General features: G+C 45.0%; 1 protein-coding gene and 1 non-coding gene across 6 annotated transcripts in view; one reads left to right on the top strand and one right to left on the bottom strand.

Moving 5' to 3' along the window:
* Positions 1–11,557, bottom strand: part of WDR35 (WD repeat domain 35) — a 192,075-nt gene extending 180,518 nt beyond the window's left edge. For 3 of the 5 annotated variants that reach the window (XM_068108360.2, XM_068108362.2, XM_078773176.1), the window contains exon 1: positions 11,359–11,557. In XM_068108360.2, coding sequence (XP_067964461.2) covers positions 11,359–11,382 — 24 coding nt within the window. In that variant the 5' untranslated portion in view covers positions 11,383–11,557. The remainder of the gene's footprint in view (positions 1–11,358) is intronic. The other 2 variants (XM_078773177.1, XM_068108361.2) reach the window with 2 other exon arrangements.
* Positions 11,558–12,209: 652 nt separating this feature from the next.
* On the top strand, positions 12,210–12,281 carry TRNAD-GUC (transfer RNA aspartic acid (anticodon GUC)). The gene has a single exon. It is a non-coding gene; the product is annotated as a tRNA-Asp (tRNA).
* Positions 12,282–16,335: the final 4,054 nt, after the last annotated feature.

Raw genomic sequence — 16,335 nt, 5'->3', positions numbered from 1 at the left:
TGGGTTCTGGTTAGTTTTTATTGTTATGTGTTCATTATTGTACTAATGGGCCTAACTAGTGTCTATGGTGCAGTGCCAAAAGAGCCAAAGGATAGATCACAAGGTCTCACGCACAGGGGAATTAACATAATCCCTACACTAGTTAACACGCACCATTCCTCGTAATCGGGACAAATATACACTTAATCCGACATTCGGGCTAAACAGGTCCCTGACTTATGTACATCGAAATGGTTCTTTCTATCCACGATCATCGAAGCACCTACCTATGCAGATTTACCTGAATCTATATATCACTACCCCAAAATTCATAACAATACATTACCTCTATGAAGGTTTAATTTAAATCCCTTCAGCAGACAAGTCTGCCGTTTTACAGTACCATATTTTGGCTCTAAATTCGTCACAATTCCACATGTCCAGAGATAATAATTAAAGGGAGGGGCAAACACCCCTCCCTTTATATAAGGGATAATTTATCTATATGCAGCTTTAACATGGGGACTGAAAATACGTTTCTCGGCTTCGACTGGACGAAATACAACAACAACACAACATGCATTTTAAAGGCCATTTTCCCTGCTAGAGCGGGGGTTAGCCTTGCGGTCCCCATGACAATCTTCTCCATTTTGCCCTATTTTCTGCATCTCTCCTTGTTAACCCCCTTGCCCGCATTTCTTCTTCCACCATCTTTAGCCAAGTCTTTCTCGGTCTTCCCCGTCTTCTACTTCCTTCTACATTCATTTCCATCACTCTTCTCAACCAGTCACTTTCATCCTTCCTCAACACATGACCAAACCATCTCAACCTGTTCCTCTTCACAGCATCAATCACAGGCTCTATTCCCATCATCTTTCGCAATTTATCATTTGTCTTCCTCTCTCTCAACGATACTCCGCACATCCGTCGAACCATTCGCATTTCCACCCTTTCCAACCTTCGTTGCTGCTCTACGTTCATTACCCATGTCTCGCTCCCATAAATCATAACACTTCTCACACATGCAGCATACACCTTTCCCTTCAGCTTCAACGACACTCCCCTCATCATCAGCACGCCACTCAATTCCCGAAACTTCTTCCATGCACATCTCACTCGAGCATCCGTTGCCGAGTCTGATCCACCTTCTCCATTCAGCATGTCTCCGAGGTAGCAAAATGTTTTCACACCTTCCAGCTTCACGCCATCTCCAAGATCCAACTCAACATTTCCTCCATCTGCAGCTCCCACTGTGCACACCTTACATTTGAATGTAGCTGCCACACTGGTTAATGACCCTCTCAGACCACTACATTTTTGATGAACCCACTCAGCGCACATTGTACACTGAATGGAGTTCACTCCGACACCCTTCCTACACACAGCACAGGGCCACTTCCCAGTTCTTTCCACCTCACCACATGCTTTACCACTTGCCATCACCTTCGTCTTTCCGATATTCACCTTCAGACCTTTTGTCTCCATACATTCCTTCCACGTGTTCATCTTTTCCTTCAGTCCATCCATACTTTCCGCAATCAACACCAGATCATCTGCATACAACAACTCCCACGGTAAACCCTCCTTTACGTTCTGAGCCAGCACCTCCATCACAGCTACAAATAGTAGTGGACTTAGTACCGACCCCTGATGCACTCCCACCTTCACCTCAAACTCACCACTGTTCCCGTCCTTCGTCCTTACAGCTGTGCGTGCTCTTTTGTACATTGCCATCACTACTCTGATCAACCATTCCTCCACTCCTAACTTCCTCAATGCCCATGTCAATACTTTGCGTGGAACCCGATCGAATGCTTTCTCCAGATCAACAAACCCAAGAAACAACTTCTTCCTCTTCTCCATGTACTTCTCCTGCAACTGCCTCACAATGAAAAGCGCGTCTGTCGTTCCTCTTCCTGGCATAAATCCAAACTGCATTTCGTCGATCTTCACTTTCTTCCTTATCCTCCTCTCCAACACCCTTTCCAATACCTTCATTCCATGCTCCAATAACTTTATCGCTCGGTACGAGCCACACTAATTGGTTGTCAGGAGTTGGATTCGGACCTGGGACTAAATTTGTTAGGCCCAAATTTTGGAACACCAATTGTACTATTAGAGTAACAATTGGTGTCTGGGAGTGAGATTCGGGGCCCGAACCAAATTTTTTTTTTTTTTTAAACATCTAGAAAAAATTTGGTCAAAAATTTGGAGCGGCCGAAATTTGTTTTGTTTTACAAAACCTGAACTTTGAAATCGCGCCATGGCTGGTCAAGGCGACGGGATGCCGGTGGGAGAGATAGAGGGGTTAGGAGTAACCCAGGATCAAATGGAGGGGAGCAATGAGGAGTCGGTTGCCAGAGAGAGTTGGTCACAAAGAGTTGGTCGTAAAGAGAGAGAAAGAGTCCTGAAGCTTGTGAGGGAAGGAGAGAGAACCCGTCACACCAAGGCTCCCCAAGCTCCGCGTTGGCTCCACCAAGCGTTCACCTCCACCAAGGCTCCACCAAGCTCCGCGTTGGCTCCACCAAGCGTTCACCTCCACCAAGGCTCCACCAAGCTCCGCGTTGGCTCCACCAAGCGTTCACCTCCACCAAGGCTCCACCAAGCTCCGCGTTGGCTCCACCAAGCGTTCACCTCCACCAAAGCTCCACCAAGCTCCGCGTTGGCTCCACCAAGCGTTCACCTCCAGCCATCCACCTCCTGCCATTCCGGTCATTCCCCGCGTGAGTCTGTCTTTTGTTTGTTCTGTCCCTGGGTATTTAATTAAGTCTGTAGGTAAGCTAAAATTTGCACTGTGTCACTTGCGTCTTATGTGTTGTAAATAAACCTTGATTGCTCCTTTTTGCTTGTGTAAATAATAAATCCAATTGCTCTTCTGTCCGTCTATTCGTTTTATTCCTTTTCCTCTTTGCATTCGTCGTTTTAGTCTTTTCCCCTCATTGAGCAGCTGCGGTGCGATCCGGCCAAAGTTCTGGGTGAATCGGGTGAGTCAGGGATCCTGTTAGGTCGCGGTAATATACCACCGCTCGGTCATCATAACATCTAAACCGCGATCTGTAACAATTTGGATTGTTACATTACATTTGTTACATTACATTACATTGTTACATTACATTTGGATCTGTAACAATAAAATGGACGAAATGGGCTGCAAATTTCAGAAGTAAATGCTTTGTACGTTGTGGTAATATGTTCCAAATTTCAGCAACGTCTGTTTATGCATTCATGAGTTTTATTTTAAAAACCCTTGAATTCACGTTGGTGTCTGTCCGTCAATCCAAAATGTGTTGACGCTCTTAACACCATAGTCTAAAAAATACTTTTTTAAAGTCTTTTATATCGTCTTAAATAATTAATCAAAGGGAGGCGCAAAGCACCCCTCCCTTTATATGGGATCGTTTCTCTGTATGCAACTTTAACATGGGGACTGAAAATTCATCTCTCGGATTCTACTGGTATCAGTACGTAAAGCCATCAGTACGTAAAGTTTTCTGTGTACCGAAACGGTTTTCTGAAAACGAAAACACATAAGATCGTGTGCATGTGTGTGAAATCTAATGTGTTAAAAAAATTAATAAAGTTTGTATGCACTATGTACCAACAAATTGCAGACATGTTGAGTGTGATGTATTCTTCAGGACAAGTGTTGGACAAGCGCGCGATGTGTGTACACATTACAGGCAACAATTGGTGCCGCCTATTTTACCAGTCCCTTTTGGACCATAATTGCACATTACATAAACTTGCAAGTGTTGACATTGCAGACATATTGGACAAACATGATATGTACATGATGAATACTGATGATAATTAGAGATGATGGATGAATTGTATATGTACACCTACTTCTGCAATAGAATAGAAAATTAATATTATGTATGGTATTTTAACTTTTTACAGAAAAATGAAGGACCGCAAAGAGGTCCCTTTGAAATCAAGAGAATGTAACTGTATTGAAAATACATTTACTTCTTCATGTAGCTGTATGAATCAAATTGGTGCCCCATTATATATGAACTTTTCTAGAACATTACTTGGTTCATCCTAAGAACACAAGGGTAGTCCAGCATGCACATGAGATTTTTTTTTAAGTCCCTTCTTTTCTATACTTTGCCACATGGCACATACCATATATAAAGGGGCCTTTCTATGCCCCTGGCATTTTTCCCAAGAATAACCATTCCTTTCACACCGTGAGGTGCATAGAAGCTGCCGAGTCATTTCATTGGCTGAGTACAATCGGGCCTGATGCAGGATACTCGAATGGCTTATTACCCCAAAAAGCTGTTAGTCATTTTGTCGACCTTAGAAGGATGATGGAGGAACGTATGGAAGGACGGACAGACAACCCAAAAACATAATGCCTCCAGCCACCTTCGGGAGCGGAGGCATAAAAATAAGGACCAATGGCGCTACACACCGGACTCAGAGCGTGACCCTTAAACACTCTCTGGTGGTCTCCAAATCTCCTCAGAACCCCTGAACTCCGTGATCCTTCAAGTGCATCGAACCCACTCAATACAAGCTCCTACCTTCTCTCTCGACAACCCTACGCCCCTCGAGGCGTTGGGCTCCACCCCCTTCAGCATTCGGTCATAGCTCCACCTCCTCTCTCTCTCCCTTGTCTTGCAGAGCCCCATTACAAACTGCCTCACTCTCCTCTGCTCTTCTCATGCCACCCGGTGAATCAGGTGGATGACAATGGAGGTTTTACACGTTTCTTTAACTTTAAACCCTCGCTATTTATTACAAAGAATCACCATACCTATGATGCACATTCAAACAAACAATCCTTAAGCTACATACAACACAACAACAACAACAGGCATTTTAAGGCCATTTTCCCTGCGAGAGCGGGGGTTAGCCTTGCGAGCCCCATGACAATCTTCTCCATTTGCTCTATTTTCTGCATCTCCCCTTGTTAACCCCCTTGCTCGCATTTCTTCTTCCACCATCTTTAGCCAAGTCTTTCTTGGTCTTCCCCATCCTCTACTTCCTTCTACATTCATTTCCATCACTCTTCTCAATCAGTCACTTTCATCCTTCCTCAACACATGACCAAACCATCTCAACCTGTTTCTCTTCACAGCATCCATCACAGGCTCCATTCCCATCATCTTTCACAATTCATCATTTGTCTTCCTCTCTCTCAACGATACTCCACACATCCACCCAACCATTCGCATTTACACCCTTTTCAGCCTTCGTTGCTGCTCTACAATCCTTAAGCTACATGTCCCTGCTTATTGCATCAATATTGGCTAACTACATGTACACGGACCATACTGCTCTATGCAGTTCTACCTGTTCTAAGGTAATCTCTACCCCTTCCCCGGCCCAACACAAACGTAACAATACAACAGGCAATGGATTCATCCAAGATTATATTAATAGCAAACTAGCAAAGGTACCCGCCCTATGGGCGGGGCTTCAATTGGGAGGCCCAAATGAAAAGGCAAAATATCAGAAATTGAAGGGTTTTTTTTATTTTAAACGATTCATATAAACATCCATTGAATCATATCACACGCAAATCATCAAAATCTAAACAGTATCTTTAGAATTTCAATAAAAGCCACATCACTGTTCATATCGGTACATATTATTCCATCGTGTTTCAAATCATGATCGATACACTATGATCGTGATCGTGAATGTGATCGATTAATCGTGTTCACAATCGCTATATTGTATGTACTCCTGATACGTGTACCAAATTCCCGATACGTGTAACTGTACCAAATCAACAGTTAAAAGGATTTTGAGCCGATAGCTGTTATGGCCTTGGCAAGATCGATGGAGACAGCGATCTGTTAGCGATCGATGGATACATGTTGCTTTCCCGGTGTCATGTATGAAGTGCAAATATTCACTGTTGTATCCCTACACCGTGACCGCATTGTATCCCTACGCCCCAGCTCGGATGGCGCTGAGGTGAATCGGGCCTGTATCGGCAGAGTGAATAAACATGTACGACAATTTATCATAGTTTGTCGAGATACCTTACATGGCGACGAGGATAAACATCTAGACCATGACTTCTTTCGGCCATATCGATGAATTCGACCCTCATGAGGGGGTTTTTGACACGTATTCTGAGCGGTTGGCTTTTTACTTCGAGGCGAACGGCATCGCGACCGAAGCCCGCATGAAGGCCGTCTTCCTGTCCGTTTGCGGAGGTGAGACGTTCACACTTGTTAAAAACCTGATTCGGCCTCGGACAATCGAGGAGCTCACGTATGCAGAGCTCAAGGCCGCTTTGAAGGAACATTGTAATCCATCTCCTTCAGTCATCATGTGTCGGTTTAATTTTTACATGTGCAGACAGCATCAAGGTCAGTCGATCGCAGACTTCATTGCACACCTCAAAAAACTGTCACATCTGTGTGAGTTTGGGGACACGATTGATGACGTGCTGAACGATGAACGACGATTGATGACGATTGATTTGCTCGTGGTTGGCATGTCCGATGACCGCACTCGTAGGCGCCTGCTTGCTGAGAGAAGACTGACGTTCCAAAATGCCAGAGACACCGCCATTTCCATGGAAAGTGCTGAACGCAACGCTACAAGCATCGGTGCCACTCGCTCATCTGGTACCAGCCCTGCTGTGAATCGGTTGGATCATGTTCAGCCAAAACGTTGGAACAAGGCTCCTCGTCAGAAGCCAGTGCAGTCTCAAACCCACAACAAATGTTTTCGGTGCAACGGAAAGCACCCTCTGGAGACGTGTCGGTTCAAAGATGCCACCTGCCATTTCTGTTCGAAAACTGGCCATATTGCTCCAGCTTGCATCACTCGCAAATCGGGAAAAGGAAAAGCTGCTGACAAGATTCATCAGTTTATCGGTTCGGAGGAACCTGAGCTTGACCAGGTGAGCTCTGTTTCCGACAACTCAGAATCGTATGACCTGCTTCATATTGATTCTCACCATAGGCGGGACCCTCTTCTTGCCACTGTTGTCGTCAACAATCGGCCATTGCAAATGGAGGTCGACACTGGTGCGGCCGTCTCGCTCATCAGCCATGCTGTTTTCACAAACCTGTGGAGTGATGCTGACCGACCCCATCTGAAACCTACTACCTATGGTCTCTCCACCTATACAGGTGAGAAGATTGTTCCCTGCGGTACATGTGATGTCACGGTGGGCTACGATAACCGTGAGTTTCACCTACCCCTGATCGTCATTCCTGGAAAGGGCCCTTCCTTACTCGGCAGGACCTGGTTGAGCATAATTCGACTGAAGTGGAAAAGCATTCATCAACTCCGGGCAGCCAACATTTCTCCTACCGCAGCATACACACTTTAAAATGTGCTGGATACGTACCCGGATGTCTTTAAGGATGAGCTTGGAACCTTGAAAGGACATACGGCTAAACTCAGGGTTGACCGGGATGCCAATCCTATATTTTGCAGAGCTCGCCCAGTCCCTTTCGCCCTGCGGGAGCGGATTGACAAGGAACTGGATCATCTTGAAAATATGGGGATCATCGAGCAAATCCAGTATGCCGAATGGGCGGCGCCCATCGTTCCGGTCATAAAATCGGACCAGTCCATCCGCATATGTGGAGATTATAAAATGACCATGAACAAGTGTTCTTCATTGGATAAATATCCAATCCCGAGGATCGAAGACCTCTATGCTCGTCTCACGGGAGGCAAGACTTTTATGAAACTCGATCTCAAATCCGCCTATCTACAGCTCCGCTTGGACGAGAATTTGAAACAGTATCTTACCATCAACACGCATCGTGGGTTGTACAGGTACCACCGACTCAGTTTTGGAGTGAAATCTGCACCTGGAATTTATCAGCGTGTCATGGACAGTTTGTTTCCCGCCGAACGCAACGTCGTTTGTTACCAGGATGATATTCTGATTACTGGTCGTACGGACGCAGAACATCTACAAAACCTGGAGAGAGTTCTGAAGAAGATTTCGGACTCCGGCCTACGTTTGCGTCGAGACAAGTGCAAGTTTATGGTGCCATCAGTCACGTACCTGGGTCATACGATTGATGCCGAGGGTCTACACCCGACAGATGAGAAAGTCCAAGCTATCAAGGATGCTCCTGCTCCACGAGACGTGACCGAATTGAAGTCATACCTCGGTTTGCTTCAGTTCTATGGTCGTTACATTCCGAATGTGACCGATGTTTTGGGCCCCCTATATCGGCTTTTGAGGAAAGGAGTCTCCTGGAGCTGGGGGTCTACTGAACAATCAGCATTCCAGACCTCTAAGGATCTGCTCAAATCGTCCAATGTTCTCGTTCATTTTGATCCAGAGAAGGATCTTGTGCTGACATGCGATGCCTGTCGGTATGGAGTGGGGAGTGTATTATCGCACGTGATGCCTGATGGTACGGAAAGACCGGTTGCATTTGCATCCAGAACGTTGTCCCCGGCAGAGAAGAACTATTCCCAACTTGACAAGGAAGGATTGGGAATCGTTTTCGGCGTCAGCAAATTTCGCCAGTACCTTATTGGACATCATTTCACGATTCGCACTGATCACAAGCGGCTGATCAGTCTGTTTGGTCCAACTAAGGCGACATCTGACACACTACCGCCCAGGATCATCCGCTGGTCCCTGTTTCTCGCTGCTTATGACTACACCATATGTTATAAACCCGGTTCGTCTATCACAAATGCAGATGCCATGAGTCGGTTACCCCTTCCAGAATCCGTTGATGATTCGCCTACACCAGGATCCATTATCGCACTGATGGATCATCTGGAAGATTGTGCTGTCGATTCCGGCCAGATCCGCACTCATACTCGACGAGACCCCGTTCTGTCCAGAACTGTCCAGGCTGTACAGCTTGGATGGCATTTGCTACCTGAGGGTGACCCAGATTTTGCGGCTTTTAAAGCACGTAAAAACGAACTCAGCGTGGAAAATGGTTGCCTACTCTGGGGATGTCGTGTCGTGATCCCGAAAAATCTGCATTCCAGGGTCATGGATGAAATCCATGACTGTCACCCCGGGATTGTGAAGATGAAGTCACTCGCCAGAAACTATGTGTGGTGGCCGAATCGTGATGCTGATATCGAACATCATGTTCGACATTGTTACCCCTGCCAGAGCACCCGGAATACACCTGCGAAAGCGCCACTGCATCCCTGGGAATGGCCCAGCGAACCATGGCATCGCCTACATCTCGATTATGCCGGGCCTATTAACGGCAGCATGATTCTAATAATTACGGACGCGCACACAAAATGGATTGATGCCTATGTGACGCGTGGTACTACGTCAGCCATTGTCATCGAAAGACTCAGACGCTGTTTCGCCACTCATGGTCTGCCCAGGATGATCGTGAGTGATAACGGTTCGTGTTTTTCCAGTACCGAGTTTGCCGAGTTCACACGTCGGAACGGCATCAAACATAAGTTTGTCAGCCCACATCACCAGGCTTCAAATGGCTTGGCCGAACGATCTGTGGGAATCATCAAATCCGGATTGCAGAAACTTCAGGAGGGAACCCTGGAAACAAAGCTGTCTCGTCTCCTGTTCAAATACCGCATCACGCCACAATCAACAACCGGTGCAGCTCCGTCTGAGTTATTGATGAAACGACACCTGAGATCGACACTTGACAATCTCAAACCAGACATATCATCAAATGTTTATCAGAGCCAGCTTAATCAAAAGTTGGTGCACGATAAGACGTCCAACAGTCGATGTATCAACATTGGAGATCCAGTGTTTGCCCGAAATTTTGGTGCAGGTGCAACGTGGCTACCGGGTCATCGAGAAGCCAGGTCCACTGTCCTGCGTGATTCGCCTGCAGGATGGCCGCGAAATTCGTCGACATCAGGACCACATAACCTATCGTCACTGTGAGTCGATAGAGCCTGCAGCATCGTCACAGTCAGGACAACAGTTCGACCCACCACTGCCGGAGATCGTCGTGGCCGCTCCAGCCGGCTCGGATGCCCCGAAAACCTCTGTGAACGCTACACCCTTCGTGGAGACCAAAGGAATCACCTCGGACTCTGTATCCACTGGTACACCGCGACCCAAAGGGATCACCTCGGACTCTGTATCCACTGGTACACCGTGACCCAAAGGAATCACCTCGGACTCTGTATCCACTGGTACACCGCGACGCTCAATGCGTGAGAGAAAAGCACCCGACCGGTTGAATCTTTGAAGATGTTTTTTTTTTCATGGTGACATATGTTCTATTTTCACGGTGACACATGTTCTATTTTCACGTATTTTCATTATTCTCATAATCGTTTGCACACATATTTTCACATGTTTTGGAAATGTTGCTTTTGAAATGTCAATTCTTGAAATCTAGCACGTATTGCTCTTGGTAATTTTGGACTTAAAGGGGAGGATGTCATGTATGAAGTGCAAATATTCACCGTTGTATCCCTACACCATGACCACATTGTATCCCTACGCCCCAGCTCGGATGGCGCTGAGGTGAATCGGGCCTGTATCGGCAGAGTGAATAAACGTGTACGACAATTGATCATAGTTTGTCGTGATACCTTACACCCGGGTGCCGCACAAACGGCTGCACCGATCGCACGGCACCCGGGAAAGCAACATCGTCACAATGAGAACAATGAACGTTATGCGAACGCGAATGTTATGCGGGAGTCCAAACCTGAGAATGCTGGAGACTAAAGCTGAAATTAGGAAAACTAAATAGCCTATTTTACTCCTGGAGATCCCAGGATTATCCACCCAAAATATCTTTGCGATCGGTTCAGCAGTTTTTACGGTACCTTCGAACAGACAGACAGACAGACGGACGGACATTTGGTGAATTATAGTAAGATTCTCTCAAAAGCAGACAGGTCAAACAAATAAATGATTATGTAATCATGGCAAATGTCTTGAAAGTCAAACATTTTAAAATATTTGGCAATTGCACATTCAAAACACCTGAGACCTTTGGCACACTACGCTTTGCCCCCCTCCCCGACCCCCTCCCCCCCCCCCCTTCCGACCCCCCGCGTCCCCAATCTCACTCCTGCACTCCACTACGTCCATCCCAACCCCACAAAGTTTCTATTCCACATTACACAACCAAACCCAAACTCCATCTGACCCCAAAATCCCCACCATTTCAAACAAATACCTCCTTAACTTTCGTCTCCAACATTTCCACCTTGTAAGATTTTTATTTCAAAAATATTATTATTTTAAATGTCAAAATGAGCAATACAACATTTTTACTAACATTATACACCACATTTTGACATTACATTGCGACAGTTAGCAGCCATTTATGATAAATAAAATAAAAGAAATGTCTTTTCTGTGAATGCTTGACTTTCCAAGCGGCCTAAACGTTCGCCGAGCCAATAATCCAGCGCTACAAAACAAAACATTCCACTAGGTTTGCCTTGTTTACATACCTTATTAATAAGGTACAGGAACATGACCACTCGTAGTCTCAGTTTTCAGAAAGAAAGGATGGATTTCTTATTCAAATCTCCTCGCAACTGCAGAACGATGACAGCCTGAGCCAATTGTCATAGTAAGTTAGTAACCGATGAAGCTTATTCTCTCGCCATCGTTAGTGACGCTCTTCTTCTTCACCGAAAGGTTTATCTCACTCTCGTCATCGTGTAACTGATAGCTCAAGCGATTTTTTTTTTCCGATTCAACCGACATGAATATACTACCTTTTACGCATATTGAGGTTTAAATTATCATTCTACCCTGAAAGTGAACAAAATGCGGAAAGAGTAGGAAGCCAGCCTTTCCAACTATTTATAGTGCAATACACCTCAAGCAGTTATCGATCTTTTCAGCAGATTCTAAGCAAAGAGCCAAGCAATGCACGAGGGTTTATATAACTTGTGAAAACAGAGAAGAAACTTGACAATTCGCTAACCCATGAGTACATCAGGTACATTATCGAAACGAAACACGACCGTCTGTCTATTCCTTTCCATGTGTCGATCTTTTTTGCAGCACGGTTTTTGTCACTTACTTGTTATTTAACTCCTTACTTTTAACCACGAGTCTTTTCATCAACTATTAATTTGCTTTAATTTTTCATCCAATTAAATAATCCCAACAAAATTAGAATCAGACCAGTTGAGTTGGCGCAGTCCTTCGCCATAGAGTATAAGTCACACGATTCCAGGTTGTTCAGAACAAGTTAATGTTCAAAGGTTACTCAAAGAAACGATTCCAGATTGATGTGTAAAATTGTTATTTCATTTGAAAAAGGCATTTGCAAACACTATTGCTGTGCCATTCCTCGTTAGTATAGTGGTAAGTATCCCCGCCTGTCACGCGGGAGACCGGGGTTCGATTCCCCGACGGGGAGGCTATTTTTTTTTTTACTTTGCTTACATTTTTTATTACCAGTAACTACCTGTGCAACCTTGGTACTCTTTATTATCCAGTATTTATTTTTCACGATAGTAAGTGCATGACGCATTCTCCTTTAAGGCAACTGAAATAACTATCACGTGTCAATTTTACGTAACCCAACGATGGTTTTCGGGTCGTCCATGCATTAGGTCCGAGGTTTTGGTTGAACTTTCGTCCGCTCCACTTTCGTCCGCACTTGTACTGGTATAGATGGCCTGTTTATGTGTTCTTTGGCAGGGTGTGGCACATTACATGCATTTAATTTTAAGTGCGAACGTCCATTTCCTGCGCTATAACTATAATCCCCCTTTGCTGTTCTTCCCACTCATCGTGATTGTGCCCCATTCTCATTTCATGCAATTTACTTAATACCCAGAGCAGATTTCCAAGTATCTTACTGTTCCTTTGACGTACTCAGATCCATTGCTCCCACCGCTTCCCACAATCAGCTAATTCGTGCTCCAAGGGCAACCGGCCGATCACGTGCCAGAAAGACCGACCAGGGCCACAAGGCTGCTCAAGACAGTCAGGTTTGGACCATGAGCCGCCCAAAAAAGGTCAGTGCACATGGAAGTCTGAGCCATTCCAGAAAAAAAAAAATTCTTGGATAATGGTCAGCTGACCACAACAGTGGTTGTGAGGTCTGGATGAGCAGGCGTGGGTGGCCCGTTCGCTGCAGAAGTTACAAGAAAGAGCAATCAGAGATGGCAGACCCTCGCTGGGACATGTTTGTGTGGTGTATTTTGTGTCGTGTTTGTTAGAGCTGCTGTGTTTGTGTGGTGTATTGACGACGAAGATTTATGTTCATGCAACACACAAACAGACCTTTTTTTCTTGTCTCGATTCACATTCCAATAGTATGTATTTTATAGACGTACTCACGTTCCAATTGTACGTAATCTATAAACGTAAGCACATTCTAATAATACATACCCTACAGATAAAAACACCTTCCTAATAGCATGTGCTTTATTGACGCACTCATATTTTAATTAATTTTCATGTACCACCGCTACACCATACACTTTACTGGTAATGCACGCCATGCATGAAATGCCACCAAAATTTGTTTACTACGTTTAACAGGGCGGTACCAATTGACACAACTAGGAATTTCAGGAAAGAAGTTGGAGATTGAAAGAGGTGGATTTGGAGTGTTTTAACGGAGGTAGGAAAGATCAAGGTTTTGGATGGGGGGAAGATAAGAGATGGTCGTGAACAGCTGTTTTGAAGACCTGGAGGGTGGAGTGGGATTGAAGAGAGTGTGGGAGATTGTTCCAGATGCGGGAGAAAAGGGGAATGAAGGAGTTAAGGTGAGCAGAGAGCCTAGATTTTGGCAGTTTCACCAGAAGAGGGTGGCTGGCAGATCTTGTGCGACCTGTAGGAATATTTGGGGGACAAAGCACAGAGAGAGCTGGGGGAGCTAGGCTGGAGAGGAGTCGGTAGAAGACAGAAAGAACACCTACCTGCCTGCAGTGAGAGAGTGAAAGCCCCTCAGAATCAGCTCCATCATGGGAGATAACAATGATTCTGAAAGCTGTCGTTTCAACCACGTGAAGCCGAGCTCGGTGTGAGGCAGGAGCACCAGCCCAGAGGCAGATGAAAGCTTTGTATGTGGTGAGGAGTACAGAAGAGCCCAGAAAGGACTTCGCACGACGGAGGATGCCCAGTCGGCGACTGGCTTTCGAGGCCTGCTTCGAAATGTGGTTTTCCCAGGAAAGATCATGGCAGATAGTGAGACCCAAAAGCTTGAGTGACAGAACTTCTTCAAGAAGATTGTTCAGAAAGTGGATGGGAGGGATGTCCAGACGGTCTTTTTGGAGAGCCAAAGTGAGAGTGTGAGATTTGTCAGGATTGAAAGACATGTTCCACTTGTTTGACCAGTTTGTGATATTGTCCAGGTCTGCAGAGAGTGAAGAGGCTGCTGCCTGCCGATCTGAGGGCAGAGAGTGGACTGCCTTGAGGAACTCCAGCCTGAACAAGAAGGGGAGATGAGAGAAACCCATTCAATATGGCTGCCAAACCATGTGACCGATGATGGGAGGAGGGTATGTATGGGTAGTCAATCGTATGGTTAATATTTCACATCGATCCGTTCAGTGCTTTCAGAGAAGAACAATAATTTCCTTTATGCCGTTTTTGCATATAATCCAATATGGCTGCCAGATCGTTTGACTTATGACTTATTCCTTTTCAAACTTTATTCCCCAAGCCAGTAGATCATGTTGTGGAGTTTTGCATCGATCTAGTAAGCCGTTCTGAAAAAAACATTTTTGAAGGTGCCATTTTCAATCCAATATGTCAAACCACGTGACTGATGACGTCATCAACTTAATTCTCAGATACAATTTGTGTGTTTGGTCATGCTCAAAGCGATCGGAACAACATGCTACTTATCTTAATTATGACATCATAATGAAGTTGTAATCATGAATATATGTTGTAATCATGTAATCATCAAGTAATCATGACTATAGGTTGTTCCCCATGGGGAGTAATTGACAATGAGCCATGTTCCATTTTTTCCCATTGAGCGGTTTCAGAGATATAGAAGTGCAAAGTTTTTCGGTTTTCCCAAAATGGCACCCATACCATGTGACCTGTGATGTCATAATTATCATTGAAAAGTTATACAGGAGGAGATGCTTCTATAGTGAAAATTGTGTGTCAATCGGATAAATGGTTGCAGAGAAATTCTGCAGAACAAACAGGCAAACAAACGGACCCAAAAGCAACACCCTCTCCTCCGGCGAGTGTAACTCGAACAGCGCTCGGTAGAGAGCATACCAGCTCTGCCAGGCTGAACAGTTTACGTTTTGTATCCCAATGATGGGCCAGATCTGGACATCAACCAAAATCCAATCAATTGTTCTTGTCACTAACCAAACTCATCCACCAGGTTTTGTCATATGTCGTCCACAACCTTTTGGAACATCATGCTATATATCGTTTTTGCCCCCATCGCTCAATGGTGAAGAATCACTTTTAAAAATTAAAAATTCTCTGATCCGGATTCGAATATTCACCAAAATCGAATCATTTCGTTGTCGTCACACACCCAACCTGTCCACCAAGTTTTGTCCGACTTTGCTCACAACTTTTTGAGATATTGTGTTTACAAACAGACAAACAATCACACAGGGGTGAAAACAGAGCCGACATCCACATTCGGTGGCGGAGGTAATGAGGGGCAGGTAGGGGCCGTAACCTCACGTTTTGCATTAATCTGTGTCTTTTGCCACTAGGTTTTACCCTGCACGACATGTCTGCACGTGCATTTCTTATGGCCACAAACACCGAAGCATGGACAACAAACACGTTTAATTGGAATGGATCGAATGCTGTGTTATTGTTGGAAGATACGTTTGTATTAACAATTCTACAGTCCATGGAAGCTCCTTCCAGAGGCCAAAGTTATTTTCTACTCTTCCCTCCAGAGTTCCAAGCTGTCAGTGCACCGCCACCTGTGCATTTCCCCATCCTGACCCATGATCTTTATTACCCCCATGAATCTTTCCTAACTCAACCTCTTACTTTGTTGTTGGGTCAGTCCCAATTGCTGATTGTGCCAATTATTGCCCCGCTGAACCACTCACCATCAGTTAACCTTGCTCTTCCATGAGCCTCGTTCTTGTTTTTAAAAAGTGATAGGTACGGTCAGGATGAGTTGGCCAAGTCATCAGGGTAAATAAGGAAGAGTAAATTGTTACGTGTTACCTCCCCAAACTCCGGTTACAGTGCCCCTCAAAGTCTTGAGAGGGAATGCGGCAGAAAGATTTGTTATTTTGAGTGTTCTAATAAACCATGATAAAACCAGACCAATGCAGTTGTGTAGAACAAACAAGTAATTGTATTAAGAACTCTCACATACACCATAATAACACTCTTAAATAAAGTACCATGAAAATATCACTTGCATCAAATGAACAATACATATGATGGTACCATCATTCCCCAATGCTCTCAAAGCAATAAACTCACGATACGCCAAACGTGAGTGGAATGTA

Source organism: Myxine glutinosa, chromosome 2, assembly GCF_964187855.1.
Source record: "Myxine glutinosa chromosome 2, kmMyxGlut1.1, whole genome shotgun sequence".
NCBI lineage: Eukaryota > Metazoa > Chordata > Myxini > Myxiniformes > Myxinidae > Myxine > Myxine glutinosa.
The sequence above is the reverse complement of the archived record's forward strand: the minus strand, read 5'-3'. Positions and strand labels throughout refer to the sequence as shown.